This window comes from Salvelinus namaycush, chromosome 40 (genome assembly GCF_016432855.1).
Source record: "Salvelinus namaycush isolate Seneca chromosome 40, SaNama_1.0, whole genome shotgun sequence".
Lineage (NCBI taxonomy): Eukaryota > Metazoa > Chordata > Actinopteri > Salmoniformes > Salmonidae > Salvelinus > Salvelinus namaycush.
The window spans coordinates 4,456,511-4,477,803 of record NC_052346.1 but is presented as its reverse complement, the minus strand read 5'-3'; the positions used below and the strand labels follow the sequence as shown (position 1 = coordinate 4,477,803).

The following is a 21,293-nucleotide window of genomic DNA, read 5'->3' as shown; positions in this document are numbered from 1 at the left end:
ATCCATAATGGTGTACAACAGACTCAACAGTATTATAATATTATTTTCCCTTCTCATTGTCCGTAGGTGACCAGGCCAGGAATTTCTTCCTGCAGTCAGGCCTGCCCCCTCCCATCCTGGCACAGATATGGTGAGTGTCTCCTCTCACTCCATCTCTCCAATTCTTAACTCAATCTGCTGCTAATGTCAACCAGTGTTGTCTCTCTCTCTCTTTGCCTTTCTCCTGTTTTTGTCGTTCTCCTCCCTCTGTCTTCCACTCCACTTTCACTCACTCTTACTTTCTCTCACCCCTCTCTCGCTCTTCAATTGCTTTATTGGCATGACATCCACACGCACATATTGTGAACAACAATGATAATAATCAGTATAATGTAATCAAATCTTTACTTTCTCCCTCTCTTGTTCTCTCTCCCTTCTCTCAGGGCCCTGGCCGATATGAACAATGATGGGAAGATGGACATGCACGAGTTCTCCATCGCCATGAAGCTGATCAAGCTCAAGCTGCAGGGTCACCCCCTGCCCCCCTCTCTGCCCCCCTCCATGAAGCAGCCGCCCCTCACCCTGCCCCCGCCACCCACCGCACCCTTCGGTAAGGGACTAGACAGGGGCAGGGTGCGTCTCAATAGTCTTAAGGAGCTTGCTTTTCTCCATCTGCACTGATCTGTACAGCAGGATAGGTAAAAGCAGTGTGGTGGATGCAACAAAAAAAAGTACATTTTTGCTTTGACCTGTCCACTTGTTCTTTCAGATCAATGCAGGTGATGTACAAGAGACTAGGAGCGTGTGCCACTAGGCTATGAGATACACCAATGTTACTGTCCCCATGGCCACCATTAACTAAATGGACTTTACATGGAGTTTACATACACCTTAGCCAAATACATTTAAACTCCGTTTTTCACAATTCCTGATATTTAATCCTAGTAAAAATTCCCCGTCTTAGGTCAGTTAGGATCACCACTTTATTTTAAGAATGTGAAATGTCCGAATAATAGTAGAGTGATTTATTTCAGCTTTTATTTCTTTCATCACATTACCAGTGGGTCAGAAGTTTACATCCACTCAATTAGTATTTGGTAGCATTGCCTTTAAATTGTTTAACTTGGGTCAAACGTTTCGGGTAGCCTTCCACAAGCTTTCCACAAAAAGCAGAGTGAATTCTGGCCCATTCCTCCTGACAGAGCTGGTATAACAGAGTCAGGTTTGTAGGCCTCCTTGCTCGCACACACTTTTTCAGTTCTGCTCACAAATGTTCTATAGGATTGAGGTCAGGGCTTTGTGATGGCCACTCCAATACCTTGACTTTGTTGTCCTTAAGCCATTTTGCCACAACTTTGGAAGTATGCTTAGGGTCATTGTCCATTTGGAAGACCCATTTGCGACCAAGCTTTAACTTCCTGTCCTGATGTCTTGAGATGTTGCTTTAATATAGGCACATCATTTTCTTGCCTCATGATGCCATCTATTTTGTGAAGTGCACCAGTCCCTCCTGCAGCAAAGCACCCCCACAACATGAAGCTGCCACCCCCGTGCTTCACGGTTGGGATGGTGTTCTTCGGCTTGCAAGCCTCCCCCTTTTTCCTCCAAACATAACAATGGTCATTATGGCCAAACAGTTCTATTTTTGTTTCAGCAGACCAGAGGACATTTCTCCAAAAAGTACGATCTTTGTCACCATGTGCAGTTGCAAACCGTAGTCTGGCTTTTTTATGCCGGTTTTGGAGCAGTGGCTTCTTCCTTGCTGAGCGGCCTTTCAGGTTATGTCGATATAGGACTCGTTTTACTGTGGATATAGATACTTTTGTACCCGTTTCCTCCAGCATCTTCACAAGGTCCTTTGCTGTTGTTCTGGGATTTATTTGTCCTTTTCGTACCAAAGTACGTTCATCTCTAGGGGACAGAACGCGTCTCCTTCGTGAGCGGTATGACGGCTGCGTGGTCCCATGGTGCTTATACTTGCGTACTATTGTTTGTACAGATGAACGTGGTACCTTCAGGCGTTTGGAAGTTCCTCCCAAGGATGAACCAGACTTGTGGAGGTCTACAATTTTTTTTCTGAGTTCTTGGCAGATTTATTTTGATTTTCCCATGATGTCAAGCAAAGAGGCACTGAGTTTGATGGTAGGCCTTTGTCTGTAACCAATTGTTGGAAAAATTGCTTGCAGTCATGCACAAAGTAGATGTCCTAACCGACTTGCCAAAACTATAGTTTGTTAACAAGACATTTGTGGAGTGGTTGAAAAATGAGTTTTAATGACTCCAACCTAAGTGTATGTAAACTTCTGACTTCAACTGTAGCTAGATGTTTCACTGGGACAATTTAAAACCTTTAACTACCTATTATCTCAAAGCACAACCATGTTGTTTCTGGTATTTGAACAGGCAACGCCCTGGGTCGATATTTGGTTGCTTTCCCTGACAACCAGGGCATTTTGCTGTGCACTGCCTGTTTATGACCAGACTAATGTTGTTAATTTTCAAGGGTAATCAGTCAGAACTCAGCACTTGTGGGCTCCTCGATTTTGGATGAGTGGGGAAAATAATAATAAACACAGCGTTAAAATAATAGGCTTGTCAATAGAAAATGAATGGAGGTCTGTTGTCTTATGTTTGTCTGACATACCTTACTTCATTCTACCCTGCAGGAATGCATGGTTTAGGGGTAATGCCAGGCCTCCCAGCAGTCCCTCCATTACCCATGCCCCCTATGCCAGGGGTGGGTATGTCCCCCCCTCTGGTGTCGTCCGTGCCCCCGTCTGTACCCCCCTTGGCCAACGGAGCGCCAATGACGGGCTTCTCCCACCCAGGTATGGCCCAATCAGCATCGCCATTAGACACACCACTGAATATACAAAGCGGCGTTTTAGTGAATGACAGTGAAGCCCTCTGGCAACGTTTCAGAGCATCTCACTTTGTTGATTTAATCCTTTCTTAACCTCCTTTTTTTTAAACATTTTTTGTGACCCCATCTCTCTCGGTCTCTTTCTCTCCATCTCTGTCTCTCAGCCACCACACTCAACAAAAGCTCTTCTTCCAACCGCTCCGGTGCCAAGATGCAGGGCCAGTCTTTTGAGACTTCTAGGTGAGTCACGTCACCCACTTGGAAGAATGGCCCCTGCTCACTGAGCCCAAACGCAAAAGGACAAATGTAGCTGTGTTTGTGCTTAGACACAAGTCTTTTTTTTTTTTTTTGGAACACACAACAGGCTAGCTCATTAAAATACCATCACATCACTTTGAGATGAGATCCCTCTGTTAAAAAGAGATGCACAGCCTACGTCCCATGTTGTCAGTTGGAGAAGAGTAATTATTCTGTCCAGACCGCTTTGCATTCCAACGTTACACAAAAATAACTTAATGTTCAAGTTTAAAGTTTATTGTAAATTTTTTTCCTAAGTTAACCCTTTACACTTGTGGGAGTTGGCCTATATGGATAAATTGAAATGTTTCTTACAGAAGACATATGAAAATCATATACATAAGCATGGTAGCAATTGAAAGGGAACCGTTTGGAGATTATGGGAAAATTATTCGACCAAAGTTGATGACACAAACGAGACTCAAAACCCATACAGCGCTGTGAAGCGTAGAGCCTGAGTTCTTACGTCATGTATAGCATGTTACTGTACAGCCACTGTGTTCCAATTTAGGCGCTTATCAATGTCCAAATCTGCCATTTTCAACCCGTATACCGGTACGAGTGTAAAGGTTTATAATGGAAATTTGTCTTCGTCTTACAGGCATTTTCCAACTGGCTCCGACACAGACAGCACAGCAAAACACACAACTTAACACAACAGTACTATTTAAAAAAACAACGAATAGATACAAGCAGATGTGAGGCATCATCAAAAAGTCTGTTTAAAAATACACTTGTAATAAGATATTGTCCCCCCCCCCCCTCTCCATCTTAGCGCCCCTGTGCCCCCCCAGCCCCCCATTGACTGGGCTGTTCCCAGCTCGTCCCGGCTAAAGTACCGGCAGCTCTTCAACAGCCACGACAAGATGATGAGCGGCCACCTCACCGGTAAGACCTTGTCTGTCAACAATACTCATTGCGGTTTATCCAATCCAGAGCAGAGCTTTCTCAAAAGAGCTCATGTTTTTATCCTTGTCTTTCAGGACCCCAAGCAAGAACCATCTTGATGCAGTCCAGCTTGCCCCAGACCTCGCTGGCGTCCATATGGTAAGAGGTGGGAGCGGAGCCAATACTTAGGATACTTGGCCACTAATTCCTACATGTTCTCTGACTACTGCTTCTCTCTGCTGACTCTGGGTAGAGGTTACTTTTAGGCACAGATCTGGGATCAGCTTAACCATCAGATGGCAAAACTAATCATATATCAGTTGCTGTTTAGGAGGGTGAAACGCAAAACTGGTCTCGGATCAGTGCCGTCAGGGTGCTCCTAAACGGCACTTGTTTTACCTTCGTCCACTCTGCTCACAGGACAGGAAGTGCATGGCTGGTGGTAACACGCCACGTCTTTCTCTCTCTCTCCCCCTCTCCCTGTTTCTCTATAGGAACCTGTCGGACATCGACCAGGACGGCAAGCTGACGGCCGAGGAGTTCATCCTGGCCATGCACCTGATTGACATGGCCATGTCCGGCCTGCCCCTGCCCCCTATCCTGCCCCCAGACTTCATCCCCCCCACCTTTAGGTACAATCCACTGCACCCTCTGATGTCTGGCAATGCCAATTAGCTCTACCTCTGTCTGCAGGGCATTGATACCGGCACTTACCTTAGACAGTCTTGTCTAAAGATGCTTTATTGATCTTATTGCCCTTCACCACGGCCAGGTTTTTTTCCCTTGACCCCGTGACCTGACCCGGAAAAACACTGGCTCCTATTGTTTTAACTATTAATCAATCAGTCTATATTGATTCCATGAGGAGTTTTTCCTGGTCAAGTCACACGGTCAGGAAAAACCCCTGGTCCTGCTCATCCATGCCCTATATGAGGTGCTGTAGGTTAGTGACCTGCTCTGACTGTGGTCTGATGTCCGTCTCCAGGAGGGTACGTAGTGGTAGCGGGGTGTCTGTCACCAGCCTGCACTCCACTGACCAGCGGGTCCAAGAGGAGGCCGAAGAGGAGCAGGAGAGCGAGAAACAGAAGCTGGAGAAACGTAACCACTCTTAAATTCATAGACCGAGCTATGGGTGACTGACTGTCCATGGGATCGAAGTGATCGATCTGAAGCTATGCAGTGTTTGTTTACAATTACGTTGTTCATGAACAATGGAGCAAAAAGAGCTCACATTTTGGGTGCGGTGCGTCAGTTGAACTAAACTAAAATGCTTGTGAGCTATGTTCTTCTCGAATCTATGGCTATGTATCATCAATTTTAAAGTCCAAAAATGTATGTGCCAATCCCTTTAAACACACAGCAAAACGCTCCTTTATAAATATAAACAGGTCTATAAAAATGGCCCCAGTTTTCCAAGAAATGCCCCTGAAAATTAGGCAACAGGGCAAAATATGTCCCCCATTTCTCTCTCTCTCTCTCTGACCCCTCTATCTCTGTCTCCCCAAAGTGACTTTCGAGGACAGGAAGCGGGAGAACTTTGAACGGGGCAACCTGGAGCTGGAGAAGCGTCGACAGGCCCTGCTGGAGCTGCAGCGCAAGGAGCAGGAGCGTCTGGCGGCGCTGGAGCGCGAGGAGCAGGAGAGGAAGGAGCGAGAGCGGCTCGAGCAGGAGAGGCGGCGGCAGCAGGAGCTGGAGAAGCAGCTGGAGAGGCAGAGGGAGATGGAGAGGCAGCGGGAGGAGGAAAGACGCAAGGAGATCGAGAGGAGAGAGGTGAGGAGAGGAGGTGGGAAAGAGGAGTAAGGAGGGTAGAGAAGGAAAAGAGGGGTAAGGAGGACAGTGAGGATAGATAAAGAGAGAGAGGTGGAGGGGGAGATGTAGGGGGAAAGTGAAGAACACAGGAACCAATGCAGTGTGTGTGTATTAACCATTCTACTATGTTGTCTTTTTAAGATTTGTATATTCACTCTCCTTATTGTATTGCTTTAATGCAGTCCTTCTCAAATAGTGGGGCGCGCCCCCCTGGGGGGGCTCGGAGCGATGCCAGTGTGACCCCGGGGAACAATCATTTTTTTGCCGCAGGGAGTAGTTTTTTTTGTTGCACCGAACAAGAGCACACAGCACAGAGCAGGAGATATGAAGTGCAGATAACAAACCCTTAAGAGACACCATGGAAAAATATTTAACGGGGATGAAAAGAAAGGCGGAGAGAGACGGAGATAATGAGACAAACGTAAGTCTCCCGAAAGCTAAGACGAGGAAATATGACGACGCGTATGTAGCGCTTGGCTTCACTGTGACTACGCTGGGAGACGAGGAAAGAACGGTATGTTTACTGTGTCTAAAAAATGTTGGCAGCGGACAGCATGAAGCCAAATAAATTAAGGCGTCACTTAAAGACATTACACCCCAATCACGCTGATAAGCCGCTTGAGTTTTTTCAGCGAAAACGTGCCGCATATTGCCAACAATCGTCCCGCTTTGTGAATGCTACTTCAGTAAACCAGCGAGCACTGTTGGCATCATATCAGGTGGCGTACCAAATTGCTCAATGCAAAAAAAACACTCCATAGCAGAGGAGCTGATACTGCCTGCAGCATTAGACATGGTCTCTGTCATGCTGGATGACGCAAGTGCTGCAAAAATAAAAACTATCCCTCTGTCCAATGACACTGTCGCCAGACGTATAAATGACATTGCTAACGATCTTAAAGAACAGCTGGTAGATAAACTCAAAGACAAACGTTTTGCCTTACAGTTCGATGAAGCAACTGACAGCAACAAAGGCTGTTTGTTTATCGCTTATGTACGTTTTGACGTGACAAACTCCCTGTGTGAGGATCTACTTTTTTGTAAATATGTCAGAGACAGAGCCACAGCTGAAGAGCTATTCAAAATGCTGGACTGCTTCCTGACTGAGAATGGGCTAAAGTGGGAGAACTGCATTGGTGTTTGCAGTGATGGTGCACAGACCATGGCAGGGATGAGAAAAGGACTTCGGGCACTCATCAAAAAGGCCTCACCTAATGCTGAGTGGACACACTGTGTTATACACAGAGAAGCACTGGCATCAAGGCACCTTTCCTCTGAATTAAGTGGGGTTATGACTGACATTGTAGGTGTAGTCAATTTTATAAAGACCAGACCACTAAAAACAAGAGTCTTCTCTGCTATCTGTGAGGAGATGGGAGCTGAACATCAAGCTGTGCTGTTTCACAGTGAAGCAAGGTGGCTGTCACGAGGAAAAGTCTTGTCCTGAGTTTTTGAGCTCAGAGAGCAGAAAATAATGTTTTCGGAGCAGGAGCACAAGTATGACCTCGCAGAAAAATGTAGTGATGAGAACTTCCTGGCAAAACTGGCCTACCTGAGTGACATATTTGGAAAGCTAAATGAACTAAATCTACAGCTTCAAGGGAAAGATAAACACCTCCCTCAGGTCACAGACAAGAGCAGCTCTTTCACTCGAAAGCTTGCAATGTGGGGCAGGCGACTTGATGAAGGAAATACTGATTCATTCAAGAACCTGCATGAATTTGTTGACACTACTGACTATGATGCCACCTCAGTGATTCCATATATTAAGGAGCATATTTCATCACTGATGGGATTCTTTAAAAAGTACTTCCCTGAAAACAGTTCCCAATATGACTGGGTGAGAGATCCTTTCAATGCACCAGTTCCAACTGGTTTCAGCTCTGCAGAGGAGGACCAGTTCATTGATATGACGTCTGACTCCACATTGAGACTGAGGTTCACATCACAGACACTGAGTGAATTCTGGCTGAGTGTAGAGAGGCAGTATCCACTCTTAGGGCAGAGGGCCATGGGCATTCGTCTTCCTTTTGCAACATCTTATCTTTGTGAGACTGGCTTCTCTGCTGTTGCTGCACTGAAGACCAAGTACAGGTCCCAGCTAAACATTGAGCAGGAGCTGAGAGTTGCAGTATCATGCTTCAAACCTCGCTTCGAAAAGCTGTGCTCTGCAAAACGTGCTCATTGTAGCCATTAATCCTGACTTCCTCATTTTGATTTTAAAAAATCAGCACATTGTTTTATTCATTTTTGTTTTAAAGGTCAAAGCGTTTCATATATTGTGCTCCTGAGTTAATGTTGCTGATCAATTTGAATTTATTATTTATTGATTATTTCATTTTATTTATCAGTATCAAATGGTCAAAAAATGTTTACAGTTTAAATAAGGCTTGATTTTTATTTATTTTTTCAGGCAAATTGATGCACTTTAAGTCTTTTCTGTTTCAGACTAAAAAACAATGCTAATAAAGGTATTCTTTGTTGTAAGTTGATCTATATTTCTTTTTTTTTTCTTTTTTTGTTTTCTTAATGTTAATAAGGATACAATGTTTTGCAGAGGTGTACTTATAACAATTTTATTGACAAATTATACTATTTACAGTCGTGGCGGAGAGTTGGGGGGCACGAAATGTTTACTTCTTCCTAGGGGGTGCGTAACAGAAAATAATTGAGAAGCACTGCTTTAATGGCAGGGGGAGACAGGTGTAGAGAAAAAGGTGGAAACGCGGGTTGAACCCAGGTCTCCGGCAGGAAGTTGAATATGTGCGTAGATCTGGAAGTGTTACTGCACTTCCAGATCTGCAGTGTTACTGCACTCTGCACTATTTCTACGTATACAGTATAGCATTCCCTCTGTGTTTCCTCGGGCTAGGCTGCAAAGCGGGACCTGGAGCGTCAGCGTCAGTTGGAGTGGGAGAGGAACCGCCGGCAGGAGCTGCTGACCCAGAGGAACCGAGAGCAGGAGAACATTGTCCTGCTCAAAGCCCGCAAGAAGACCCTGGAGTTAGAGCTGGAGGCACTGGTAAAGACAGAGACACACACATACGCCATCATAACTGTCTTTACTTTGTTCTTTGGAAGAAGAGACAATAAGGTATGATAATTAGTTTCACCCTCCCTCCCCAGAACGACAAGAAGAGCCAGCTGGAGGGCAAGCTGCAGGACATCCGCTTCCGCCTGTCTGCTCAGCGGCATGAGATCGAGAGCACCAACAAGACCCGCGAGGTCCGCATCGCTGAGATCACCCACCTCCAACAGCAGCTGCAGGTACGTACACACCCTGTGTAACACATACAGTCCCCTCCATAATTATTGGGACAGTTTCTTCTTTTGGCTCTATACTCCAAAAGTTTGGATTTGAAATCAAACAATGACTATGAGGTTAAAGTGCAGACTGTCAGCTTTAATTTTGGGGACAAATTCACTTGTATGTACACTGCTCCAAAAAATAAAGGGAACACTTAAACAACACAATGTAACTCCAAGTCAATCACACTTCTGTGAAATCAAACTGTCCACTTAGGAAGCAACACTGATTGACAATAAATGTCACATGCTTTTGTGCAAATGGAATAGACAACAGGTGGAAATTATAGGCAATTAGCAAGACACCCCCAATAAAGGAGTGGTTCTGCAGGTGGTGACCACAGACCACTTCTCAGTTCCTATGCTTCCTGGCTGATGTTTTGGTCACTTTTGAATGCTGGCGGTGCTTTCACTCTAGTGGTAGCATGAGACGGAGTCTACAACCCACACAAGTGGCTCAGGTAGTGCAGCTTATCCAGGATGGCACATCAATGCGAGCTGTGGCAAGAAGGTTTGCTGTGTCTGTCAGCGTAGTGTCCAGAGCATGGAGGCGCTACCAGGAGACAGGCCAGTACATCAGGAGACGTGGAGGAGGCCGTAGGAGGGCAACAACCCAGCAGCAGGACCGTTACCTCCGCCTTTGTGCAAGGAGGAGCACTGCCAGAGCCCTGCAAAATGACCTCCAGCAGGCCACAAATGTGCATGTGTCTGCTCAAACGGTCAGAAACAGACTCCATGAGGGTGGTATGAGGGCCCGACGTCCACAGGTGGAGGTTGTGCTTACAGCCCAACACCGTGCAGGACGTTTGGCATTTGCCAGAGAACACCAAGATTGGCAAATTCGCCACTGGCGCCCTGTGCTCTTCACAGATGAAAGCAGGTTCACACTGAGCACATGTGACAGACGTGACAGAGTCTGGAGACGCCGTGGAGAACGTTCTGCTGCCTGCAACATCCTCCAGCATGACCGGTTTGGCGGTGGGTCAGTCATGGTGTGGGGTGGCATTTCTTTGGGGGGCCGCACAGCCCTCCATGTGCTCGCCAGAGGTAGCCTGACTGCCATTAGGTACCGAGATGAGATCCTCAGACCCCTTGTGAGACCATATGCTGGTGCGGTTGGCCCTGGGTTCCTCCTAATGCAAGACAATGCTAGACCTCATGTGGCTGGAGTGTGTCAGCAGTTCCTGCAAGAGGAAGGCATTGATGCTATGGACTGGCCCGCCCGTTCCCCAGACCCGAATCCAATTGAGCACATCTGGGACATCATGTCTCGCTCCATCCACCAACGCCACGTTACACCACAGACTGTCCAGGAGTTTGCGGATGCTTTAGTCCAGGTCTGGGAGGAGATGCCTCAGGAGACCATCCGCCACCTCATCAGGAGCATGCCCAGGCGTTGTAGGGAGGTCATACAGGCACGTTGAGGCCACACACACTACTGAGCCTCATTTTGACTTGTTTTAAGGACATTACATCAAAGTTGGATCAGCCTGTAGTGTGGATTTCCACTTTAATTTTGAGTGTGACTCCAAATCCAGACCTCCATGGGTTGATAAATTTGATTTCCATTGATAATTTTTGTGTGATTTTGTTGTCAGCACATTCAACTATGTAAAGAAAAAAGTATTTAATAAGAATATTTCATTCATTCAGATCTAGGATGTGTTATTTTAGTGTTCCCTTTATTTTTTTGAGCAGTGTATATTAAAGTAGTCAAAAGTTAAGTAATTGGTCACATATTCATAGCACGCAAAGACTACATCAAGCTTATGACTACAAATTTGTTGCATGCATTTTCTGTTTGTTTTGGTTGCGTTTCAGATTCTTTTGTGCCCAATAGAAATTAATTGTGAATAATGTTGTGTACATTTAGTCACTTTTATTGTAAATAAGAACAGAATATGTTTCTAAACACTTATACATTAATGTGGATGCTACCATGATTACAGATAATCGTGAATAATGATAAGTGAGAAAGTTAGACGCACAAATATCATACCCCCAAGACATGCTATCCTTCACCATTACAATAACAGGGGAGGTTAGCGTTTTTGGTGGGGTATGATATTTAGGCGTCTAACTTTTTCACTCCTCATTATTCACGGTTCATTCAGGATTATCCGTAGTGTATGGTAGCATTCACATTAATGTAGAAGTGTTTAGAAACATATTCTGTTGTTATTTCAAATAAAAGGGACTCCAAAATGACACCATATATTATTCTAGAGCCAAAAGAAGAGGAAATTATTCACTGTCCCAGTAAGTGTGCAAAGCTGTCAAGGCAAAGGGTGGCTACTTTGAAGAATCTAAAATATATTTTGGTTTGTTTAACTCTTTTTTTGCTTACAACATGATTCCATATGTGTTATTTCATAGTTTTGATGTCTTCACTATTATTCTACGCTGTAGAAAATAGTAAAAATGGTGCTTCAACAAGGTACTGAGTAAAGGGTCTGAATACTTATGTAAATGTGATATTTTTTATTTGTAATAAATTAGCAAACATTTTGAAACTTTTTAAAATAAATTTTAGAATACGGCTGTAATATGTTGAAAAAGTCAAGGGGTCTGAATACTTTCTGAAGACACTGTATATGTAGCCTAGGCTTACTGATGGTATGAATTTGGGATCTATCGTCCCACAACTGTCCCAGAGTCTGTTTGGAATAGGCTTTTTCTTTCTCACATAGAACGACACGCTGACCAATAGAATAAGTCAACTTTTCTACTATGGGGGATATTGGATTAGCATAGGCTAGTGATTTGCTGTTCGTTTGTCATCTTGTTGGCTCAGGAAAAGTAAATGTGGCAGATATTTTAAGTTCGCATCGAACTTAAAATAACTTTGTCGGTAAAAAGGATGCACGCCGTTGCATGTTGTCTTAATATGATTTACCATAATCGAAATGTGATTTCTGTTATATTTAGCACTGTGGGTGGACGCTCTAATCATGGTACATAGCAATGCATATGGTTCCGGTAAATTTCTCAAATGTCCGTTAAATTAAAATGCTGCCAGTCAAATGTCCGACCCCACATTTTCTTAATGGAAACCCTGACACACACACACACACACACACACACACACACACACACACACACACACACACACACACACACACACACACACACATTATGCTGCAGCCTCAGGTGCATATCCTCCACCCAAACCCTATACAGATTAGGGATGTGACAAATTGACAATTTTTGCTTAACGTTTAAACTTTTTTTAGCGATTTTCAGTTAAAAAGATAACAAAAAAATCACAAGATTCCACGTCGATTTACAATGCAGAATAATGGTCCTGTTACGTATGTATGACCTCTAGGGCCGGGCAATGAAGTTATATCTACCACGGCCCTTTACAGACAGAACGTAGCTACAGTAACATATCGATAGCGACAATTGGTAACTTTGCAGACAACAGAAGTAGAATTCTGCTCCGGCATAAAATTTTCTGTATTTTTTCCCCTAACGACAGTAAATGTTGCTGATTTGATGTGCTGCTTTGTTTAGTTTTTTTATGGTATGGTTGCTAGATGTTTAATTTATACTAAATGTCTTGGTTGGTCACTTTTTTTAGGATAGATTGTTCTGCAGCTCAAGGTCATTTGATTAACGGTTCTGGTAGCCTAGTGATGGACGTTAGTCCTGCTTCAGAAGCCTCGTTCCTTTACAGACAACTAAAATGCCCGCTCAGATCTCCAGAGAAGGTTTAGTGTCTGCACTTTAAAAATCCGTAGTGTAGCCTACCCTGACAGACAGACAGATGTGCCGTAGCCGAGGCGCTTTCAAGAGGCCACATTCCATTATGTCTGAAAAGGGTCATCGATAAAGGCTACCGTTAGCCTACCGTCATTTCATATTATGAGGCAATCTGTATCCCTGCGAAATCGGTGCCATGAATAGGCTAGTACATTCTACATGCAACAGACCGAAGACTGAGCACACACTTGCACTGATACGTATGTAGCCTCGTTATTGTTATTTTAATGTGTTACTTTTTATTTTGTACTTTTTGGGGGGCAAATATTTTCTTAACTCTTCTTGAACTGCACTGTTGATTAAGGGCTTGTAATTCAACATTTCACGGTAAGGTCTTAACTTATTGTATTCGGCGCATGTGACAAATAAAGTTTGATCTGATCATTAGCAAACAGGCAGGCCAGCACGAGGGAGAGAGAGATGGAGCAGGCAGAAACGTGCTCATATGTTTTGGTAATCTGCATCTCGCAATGTCTTACCTTGCAAATTCACCAAAGTAGCCTGAAGTTTGCCTCTTCCTCTCTGGTTTTATTTGAATTACACAACTTTCCCAGGCCTTTATAGCCTATCGACTATAACCCTTATGGGTTATAGTACGTTTTGTGATAACTGCACTGAGATTTTTATTAAGTGTGGGGGGGTGAAAAAACATTTGTTTTTCGGTTAGGGATTTTTCTTAACGTTAAGGATCCCAAATTATTTTTAACGTTTAAACATTCACAGATGCAGTTTCCTTAAGACTTGCCGTTGCTTTGTTTGTCTCCCCCAGGACTCTCAGCAGTGGCTCGGCAGGCTGATCCCTGACAAACAGTGTCTAAACGAACAACTCAAACAGGTTCAACAGAACAGCCTGCACAGTAAGTACTGCTTCCTCACCTCACCTCCGCACATCTTTCTACAGAGAGCGTCTCCCAGATCCCTGGTCAAAAGTAGTGCACTATATAGGGAATAGGGTGCCATTTGGGACTCTGACCGTGTACTGTACTATATGCTTTGCTGTTATAGATGGCTTGTGAATTCTATGCTTAGGCCATACAATAATTCCCACGTAAATGCATTGTTTTATTCCCCCATGTACTTGTCATAAATGAGTAGTTAGCTTTAGCCTGATTGCTAGTTAGTCCTAGCTATGCTATCATACTGTTCATGGGTAGGCCACATTGGACTGCCTTATTGCCTGTACCAAAGTGTTTCCCCTACTATAGTATAGGTGTGGAAGTGCCCCCCACCTAGCGCCACATCAAATAACCTGGCCTATTAGTTTTAATTGACAATCTGTTGCCTGAGTGGCCTTTGTAACCCACCTGCAAACAAAACTAAGGGAAATACTGACTGCCATGCTATACTTAATCAATAAGACCAGAAGAGGTGTATATGGTATATGGCCAATATACCACAGCTAAGTCCTTCTGCACAGCGGAGTGTCTGGATAGAGCCATTAGCCGTGGTGTCTATATAGGCCACCCACCACAAACCCCCTTGGTGCCTTATTGCTATTATAAACTGGTTACCAACGGAATTAGAACGGTCTGATATACCACGGCTTTCAGCCAATCAGCATTCAGGGCTCGAACCACCCGGTTTATAATAACCGATACGGCGCTTGCTCTCTGGGTCATATTCACTAGGTTCAAAATGAACGGGCCAAATGGGGAGGGGCTAGCCAAACTTGTCCAATAACAAATGCTTGTTTTAGTTTTCTGCTGCAAAAAAGTTGCTACGCTGGGCACTAATAAATACAACCCCGTCCTTGTCCAGGAGACTCCCTGTCGTCGCTGCAGAAGGCAGTGGAGGTCAAGGAGTCTAGTCGGCAGCAGCTGAGAGAACAGCTAGACACCGTGGAGAGAGAGACCCGCTCCAAGCTGCTGGAGATAGACGCCTTCAACACCCAGCTCACGGTACTACTACTCACTAACCACTCATCTTACTAGGTTACAGACCAGGGCCCGGTTTTTAAGGCTAAGTTCATCGTTAGAACCTTCGTAGGAGCATCGTTAAATCTCTGAGGTGTTTCTCAAAACCATTGGCATGAAAGTTTCACTTGAAAACGCTCGTTATTTACCGACTGCCCCAAGACCACTCGTAGAACAGCACAGTGCATCATTAGATGCTTTTTGTACCCTTCTGCGTCACTTCATACAAAGAATATCTCCAGTACACATGGAATGAAGATGTTGATCTGTGTCCCTGTGACCGCAGTTAACTTCAGAAGGAAGTTGACTACAAATAGAAAGTTGACTACAAATAGAAACTTTTTCCAGTTGTTACAAACAAGCGAAGGATAAAAAATGCTTTGAATGAACACCGAGATGACTGCATTAAAAGAAGATACAGGTATAGGCTACTTAGGCCTATAGCCTATATTTCTATCATAAGCTTATTCAAATCAATTTCATGTTCCATCAAGGAGTTATTTTTTGCAGTGCTACTGTCTATCATTTTTGTCTCAGTATATTTAATGCTGTGTGACATGTGCGCAATGATGTACCAAATCTGTGATTTAGTGCATTATGATAGGGTTGGCATTAGAATAAACATCCTCAATATTTGCTGCCATATAGGTGATGATATCTCTCTCGGTGCAGATCTGTTGTCAGTATTGTGGAATAATTGTAATGCTAAAATAAGATTTGAAAGGAGAAACCTGATCCGAGAGCAGCGCTGACTTTCTTTCGAATCTATCAGTATCGACACATGCTCCAACGACACACTTATGAACATTCTCTGTACGTGGTGCTTTGGGAAAAGCATGTGACTTCTTCAGCCGTTTTTATAGGAACGATGCCTCGTTAAAACATTATGGAAGCTTTAGTTCCATCGCTATCGGGAAACCCGGCCCTGGTCTCTCCAACCATGTTCCTGGAGAGCTATCCTCCTGTAGGTTTTCACTCTAACCCCAGTTGTGACTAGCCTGATTCAGTTTATCAACCAGCTAATTATTAGAATCTGGTGCTCTAGATTAGGGTTGGAGTTAAAACCTACAGGATGGTAGCTCTCCAGGAACAGGGTTAGAGTGCCCTGTCCCTGTCTCCTGTTCCCAGTGGATAGACCTATCCCACAGAGCACAGACAAGAAGTGACCAACAACTGGCTACAGTTCTTCTCATAGGGGCGAATCCTAACTACCACATAAGTCAAATTTTCACCATGCATTGATTTCAATAAGAGACCAAATGCAAATCTGACTTAATAAATGGAAGTTAGGATTTGCCCCATGTGCTCAGTTTAACAGTTGACAGTGGACAATTTTAAAACACTGACTTCCAGAACTTTCTTTCTGCCTAACGATACCTTTGCATCTCTTTTGTTGTGTGTGTGTGTGTGTGTGTTGGGGCGCCAAGACTGTCAGATGGCTTGATGATTTGTGTGTCTGATGATCCCCTTTTTTTAATTTCAATGTGATCTCAGTACTTTAGTCCTTTTTCTTTTCAACCAAAACTTAGTTAATTGCTCCACATACCACATCAGGGCCCCAGAATTTCAGATATACAGTACAGTGCATTCCGCTTATAGTGAATGCGGTCATATAAATGTTATAGTGATCCAATTGCCATGTGTGAATGTGATCACTACATGCAGAGTGCACTGTAGTGGAGTAGGGTGAAATTGCCTGTAGACACTGATCTTGGGTCAGTTTTGGATTGGGGGAAGGGGAGCTGATCCTAGGTCTGTACCTGGGGGAAAACGTGGGGGTTTACACTGTTGTTCTCTCACTGTATCTGACTGTTGCTCACTCTGTTGCCCCGCCCGCCATCCACCCTGACACCCCCGTCTGGTCTGTGTGGCTTGGCTGACCTTTTCCCCATGCCCTCTGACCTCTGCCCTCGCCTGTCCGTCCAGTCTCTGGCTGCGTTCTATCAGGGCCACACTGCCCGGATAGAGGGCCTCCGTCTGGAGCTGCTGCTGGAGGAGCAGAGGGGGCGACAGGTAGTCCACTCACCAGCACTGCTGCCCACCGCAGGCCACTCTAGAGTAGTGCACCCCTCTGGAGAATAATAACCAATCAGAATAACTCCGTGTGCTGTTACTAAGCAGATTTGAAACCCAATGCTAAAGAAGGAAGCTGCCTTACTAACTGATGAAGAAAGTTACACCCATGTCACACTACAGGGCCAACCGGAACTGTACTGGGCTGGCTCAATTTCACATTGCCCTTTCAAAACACGGTTCCAGCATCTATGGTGGATGTGTAACCAGGCCATAGTGCAGTACGGTTCTGCTCAGCTGGGCTCAGTAATGTGACGGGTATGTTAGGCTCACCCTGTGTCTGTACCTGTGGTAGGCTGTGCTGTTTCCGAGCAGCGTGGCCCTCTTCCCCACAACATCCTGTGGGCTCAACCTGGGGAATCAAAAATGGTTAAGCTGTATGTGGGTTGCTGTGGTTTGACGTCGGACACAGCCACATGGGGCTCTTGGGCCACCTAACTCAAGGCGCCAGGTCAGGGCTAGGGGTTGAGTCTAATCTGGATGTATACCTGGGTCATGTTCATTAAGGACAACGCAATGGAAAACAAAAATGTGCTTTCCTTATTGGGCAGGTAGTCCCTCCCTTTTTCAGTCTGTTTCTTTCTGTTTGGTGCCTAATGAACACGACCTTGTTGTTGACCTCGTGGCACTGCTGCTGTTCTATCTGACCCTTGACCTTGGGGTCCCTGTGTGTCTCTTTTCAGTCCGAGGGGGGCTCGGTGGACCAGACGCTGCTGGACTGTCTCTCAGCCCTCCTGGCCTGTTTGCAGCGTATAGACGTCTACCTGCAGGTGTCCCTACTGCCTCTTCCTCCTCCTCCTCTTCCTCCACGCCCTTCCCCCCGTGCTCCCCCACCCCAACCCCCTTACCGCTCCTCTGCTTCCTGTGAAGGGCCGGTCAAAGCAAAGCCATGCCGCCCTTCCGCTTGAGCGTCTTTAGCTTTAGCCCCGGTAGCCCTGCAGCGAGTTAATAAAAGCCAGCCGCTTCCCTCCTTTATCTGTCTTCTGGGTGGTGCTGGAGTATATCTCTCTCATTGCCTCCTCAACCCTCTAGACTAGGGCCCAATAAAAACACTAGCATACTATTTAGTATGCATTGCCAAGACCAGAGTCAATTGGGTCACACTAGGTAGTATGCAAGTGTGTACTGGGACACAGCTCCGGTCAATGTTGTTAGCCACCATGTGCATGAACCTGGTTGTTTGCCTACTTCATTTTATTAAATTGAATTAATGACAATTTTATATTTTTCAGCTCCTTGAGCACTTGAGCTTTAAGTTGTCAGGCTTTGTAGTTTTGGTTACGGTGAGAGGACAACGTTTACCTATTTGGTATCCCAAAAAACTTTAAGAGATACGTTTGTTGCGTTAGTAAACATCTGTAGAAAGCACAAAAACACTTCTCAAAAGACTCGTAAGGCACTCTGTCTTATTGGAAAGAAATGAAATGCCTTTGTTTAATTACATGGCAGGAGGACAAGATTAGAAACAGCACACTCGACCGACGCTTTGCGGCTGTACAGTCCTTCTACTGGGTGAGTGACCACTAGTGTTAGTGATGTATTTATTTAATAGTGAACTGCGGTGTAGGGCCTACTATTTTGGGAGACCAAATCCATACAGACATAGGCTAATTGAAGACTTGGTACAGTAAAGAAATATAGAAGAAGGTAGTGAACAGGGTAATGTCATTTATCAGTAGATTGAGGCGATATGAAAAATGATCTTCAGTTGCTCAGTCAGTCGTGCATCTCTCACCATTTTAACCAAGTACTAAACAAATATCGCTTTCCTGAACGTACCTCACTCTCTCCAGCCCCATGTGTTGATGACACGCCAACTAAACATATGGGGGTGAAGCCTTTGGTTGCATGGTGTTTCACAATGCATGGTTCATCACAATCTTAACCAATGAGACTGGTTAGCTGAGGGCTGGGGTGTGTGTGCGGTGTGCCCTCTAACGCCGGGCTACATTACCCAGCAGTCACTCTGTCCAAATGGACCATAGTAGTGGTCAGGACCAAAAGTTCTCAAGCTCGTGTGGCCTTAATGTGTTAATGTATCTCGTATCAGATATGGACATTAGAATATTCCTCTGCTCAATGCATTTTCATCTAATACTGATTAATGATATTGATAGTAATTCATTCAGGAAAATCAAGTCCTCAGAACTTAATTCCCTGCTCAGACTGTATATTAAGACTTTCTTAACCCTTTAGAGACGATGGGTTTGAATTACACCTACCTATGATCCTTGTGAATTTCCCATTCAACTCTTTTGACTGATCTCCATATCAGTCTGTGTGCTTTTGAGAATCATAGTTTGGCTCAGATTTCTCCCAGAGCCATGAATGTTCTCTGTGATTGGTTGGTACCACTTGGCTTTAACCAGTAGTGTTTCCATTTGGTGCTCAAACCGGAGCAGAGCGAAGTTGCCCCTAGATGCTGATCATAGGTCAGTTTTGCATTTCCCCTACTAGGTTAAGGTTAGGATTGGGGGAGATGAAGCTGATCATAGATCTGTACCTAAGGGAAACTTCACCCCGGAGCTCTGAAACACTGCAATCTTCCAGTTCCAGTGGTGTCAGTGTTGCCGTAGTAACCCAGGGCTTGTTTAACCCTCCCTCAGTGGTTCATGTGCAGTGCTCGCCAGACTCCGAGAGCTGTCCAACTCCCATGAACGCACTGTGGCGGCGGCCATGTGCAGTGCAAGTGTGTCTGCCCCAAAAATCCAACCGACACCTACATTTCAGTAGTAGTAGTAGCCCAGCATTAATTGGAGAAAACACCGAGATGAGATTAAATGGAGGGAAGCAGTAGACTAAACAGACTTTCCATCTGGTAACTGAGCCCGGCTGGGATCATAATGGCGCTTACAGGGCACAAAATGGCTGACGCCTCACTGTGATGTGAGTGTTGTGTTGAGTCCCGGCGACCCCGCCCACACTTCCCCCTCACCGGTCCTCCTCTATCCCACGCTGCCTTGCAGGAGCTCCGAGAGATCCACAGCAAGCAGCAGAGGCAGAAGCAGAAGGATCACCTGGAGGGAGAAATCAACATCCACGCCATCGCCCAGGAGAGGGCCAAGTCCGCCGAGCTCACAGACGGAAGGTGTGTGTGTGTGTGTGTGTGTGTGTGTGTGTGTGTGTGTGTGTGTGTGTGTGTGTGTGTGTGTGTGTGTGTGTGTGTGTGTGTGTGTGTGTGTGTGTGTGTGTGTGTGTGTGTGTGTGTGTGTGTGTGTGCGCGCGCGCGCGCAGGACACCATATGTGTGAGCGAGCTGCTCCTATGTCCGCTCATTCTGTATGGGTTACGCGGATGCAGCCCCATCAATGTGATCCAGTCATTTTAGAGGTTACCTCTTAACACCCCCTTTCCTCTCCCCAGGTTGTCTGCCACTGACGAGGGCCTGGCGTGGCAAGATGAGGGCACGGTGGAGGCCCCCACCCCGCCCCCCCAGCCCTGGATGAAGCGCGTGAGTGAGGAGGGGCGCACTAAGAAGGACATGCAGGACAAACTCAACCAGCTCTTCATGGAGCAGCCTGAACCAGGGAAACTCATGAACCAGAGCCCATGGCCCATGGGCGGTACGTGCCAAAAATAAAATGTATTACAAAGAAGCCTTGAAAGAGCATGCAAACATTAGAACCTCAGATTTTCAAAACCTCCGATTTCTGGACTGACCAGGGGCAATATCGAACTGGGACAATTAAATCAGACAACCAATATGTGTACTGTAGGTATCTGAATAAATGATTAGGAAATGCATGTAGATTCAATTCACACAATTCATATTTTCTGTGAAGTTTAATGCAGTTTTTAAGTAGTCTCGAGTATTTCAGTGTTCCCGAATGACATGACATCCATTCCAAACATTTTCAAATCTCAAAGGTCCTACTGTAGAAGTTCTAAGAACGTTTGGATGTGCCTGGTTCCGTGGGTGAGAGAGAAAGATGTGACCCTGTCCTGTGTTCCTCTCTCCCTTCCTCGTCTCCTCCCTGCAGACAAGATCCCGGTGACTGGGTTCAACCAGGACAAGGTCAAGGTGGTCTTCTACCGGGCGTTGTACCCCTTTGATGCCCGCAGTCACGATGAGATTACCATCACCCCCGGAGACATTGTCATGGTGAGAGGCACGCTGTCAATCACTCCTGCCAAGCACCATTTGTGTGCGTATGTTATGGAGGTTTATGTAAAGTGATTCATCTATATGAACAAAGGAGTGTGTGGTTGAGTGTAGAGGTCAACCGATTTATGATTTTTCAACGCCGATAACGATTATTGGAGGACCAAAAAAAGCAGATACCGATTAATCGGACGATTTTAAATATATTTGTAATAATGACAATTACAACAATACTGAATGAACGATGAACCCTTTTATTTTAACTTAATATAATACACAAATAAAATCTATTTAGTCTC

The 21,293-nt window shown here is 45.1% G+C and overlaps 1 protein-coding gene across 5 annotated transcripts in view; it reads left to right on the top strand.

Moving 5' to 3' along the window:
- Positions 1 to 21,293, top strand: part of itsn1 (intersectin 1 (SH3 domain protein)) — a 64,636-nt gene that overhangs the window by 20,513 nt on the left and 22,830 nt on the right. For all 5 annotated transcript variants that reach the window (XM_038979815.1, XM_038979818.1, XM_038979817.1 and 2 more), the window contains 16 exons: positions 67 to 130; positions 423 to 589; positions 2,646 to 2,807; positions 3,007 to 3,082; positions 3,915 to 4,027; positions 4,123 to 4,186; positions 4,522 to 4,659; positions 5,013 to 5,125; positions 5,535 to 5,797; positions 8,709 to 8,858; positions 8,963 to 9,103; positions 13,677 to 13,764; positions 14,666 to 14,805; positions 19,860 to 19,981; positions 20,256 to 20,455; positions 20,873 to 20,994. In XM_038979815.1, the coding sequence (XP_038835743.1) occupies positions 67 to 130; positions 423 to 589; positions 2,646 to 2,807; positions 3,007 to 3,082; positions 3,915 to 4,027; positions 4,123 to 4,186; positions 4,522 to 4,659; positions 5,013 to 5,125; positions 5,535 to 5,797; positions 8,709 to 8,858; positions 8,963 to 9,103; positions 13,677 to 13,764; positions 14,666 to 14,805; positions 19,860 to 19,981; positions 20,256 to 20,455; positions 20,873 to 20,994 (2,123 nt within the window). The remainder of the gene's footprint in view (positions 1 to 66; positions 131 to 422; positions 590 to 2,645; positions 2,808 to 3,006; positions 3,083 to 3,914; positions 4,028 to 4,122; positions 4,187 to 4,521; positions 4,660 to 5,012; positions 5,126 to 5,534; positions 5,798 to 8,708; positions 8,859 to 8,962; positions 9,104 to 13,676; positions 13,765 to 14,665; positions 14,806 to 19,859; positions 19,982 to 20,255; positions 20,456 to 20,872; positions 20,995 to 21,293) is intronic.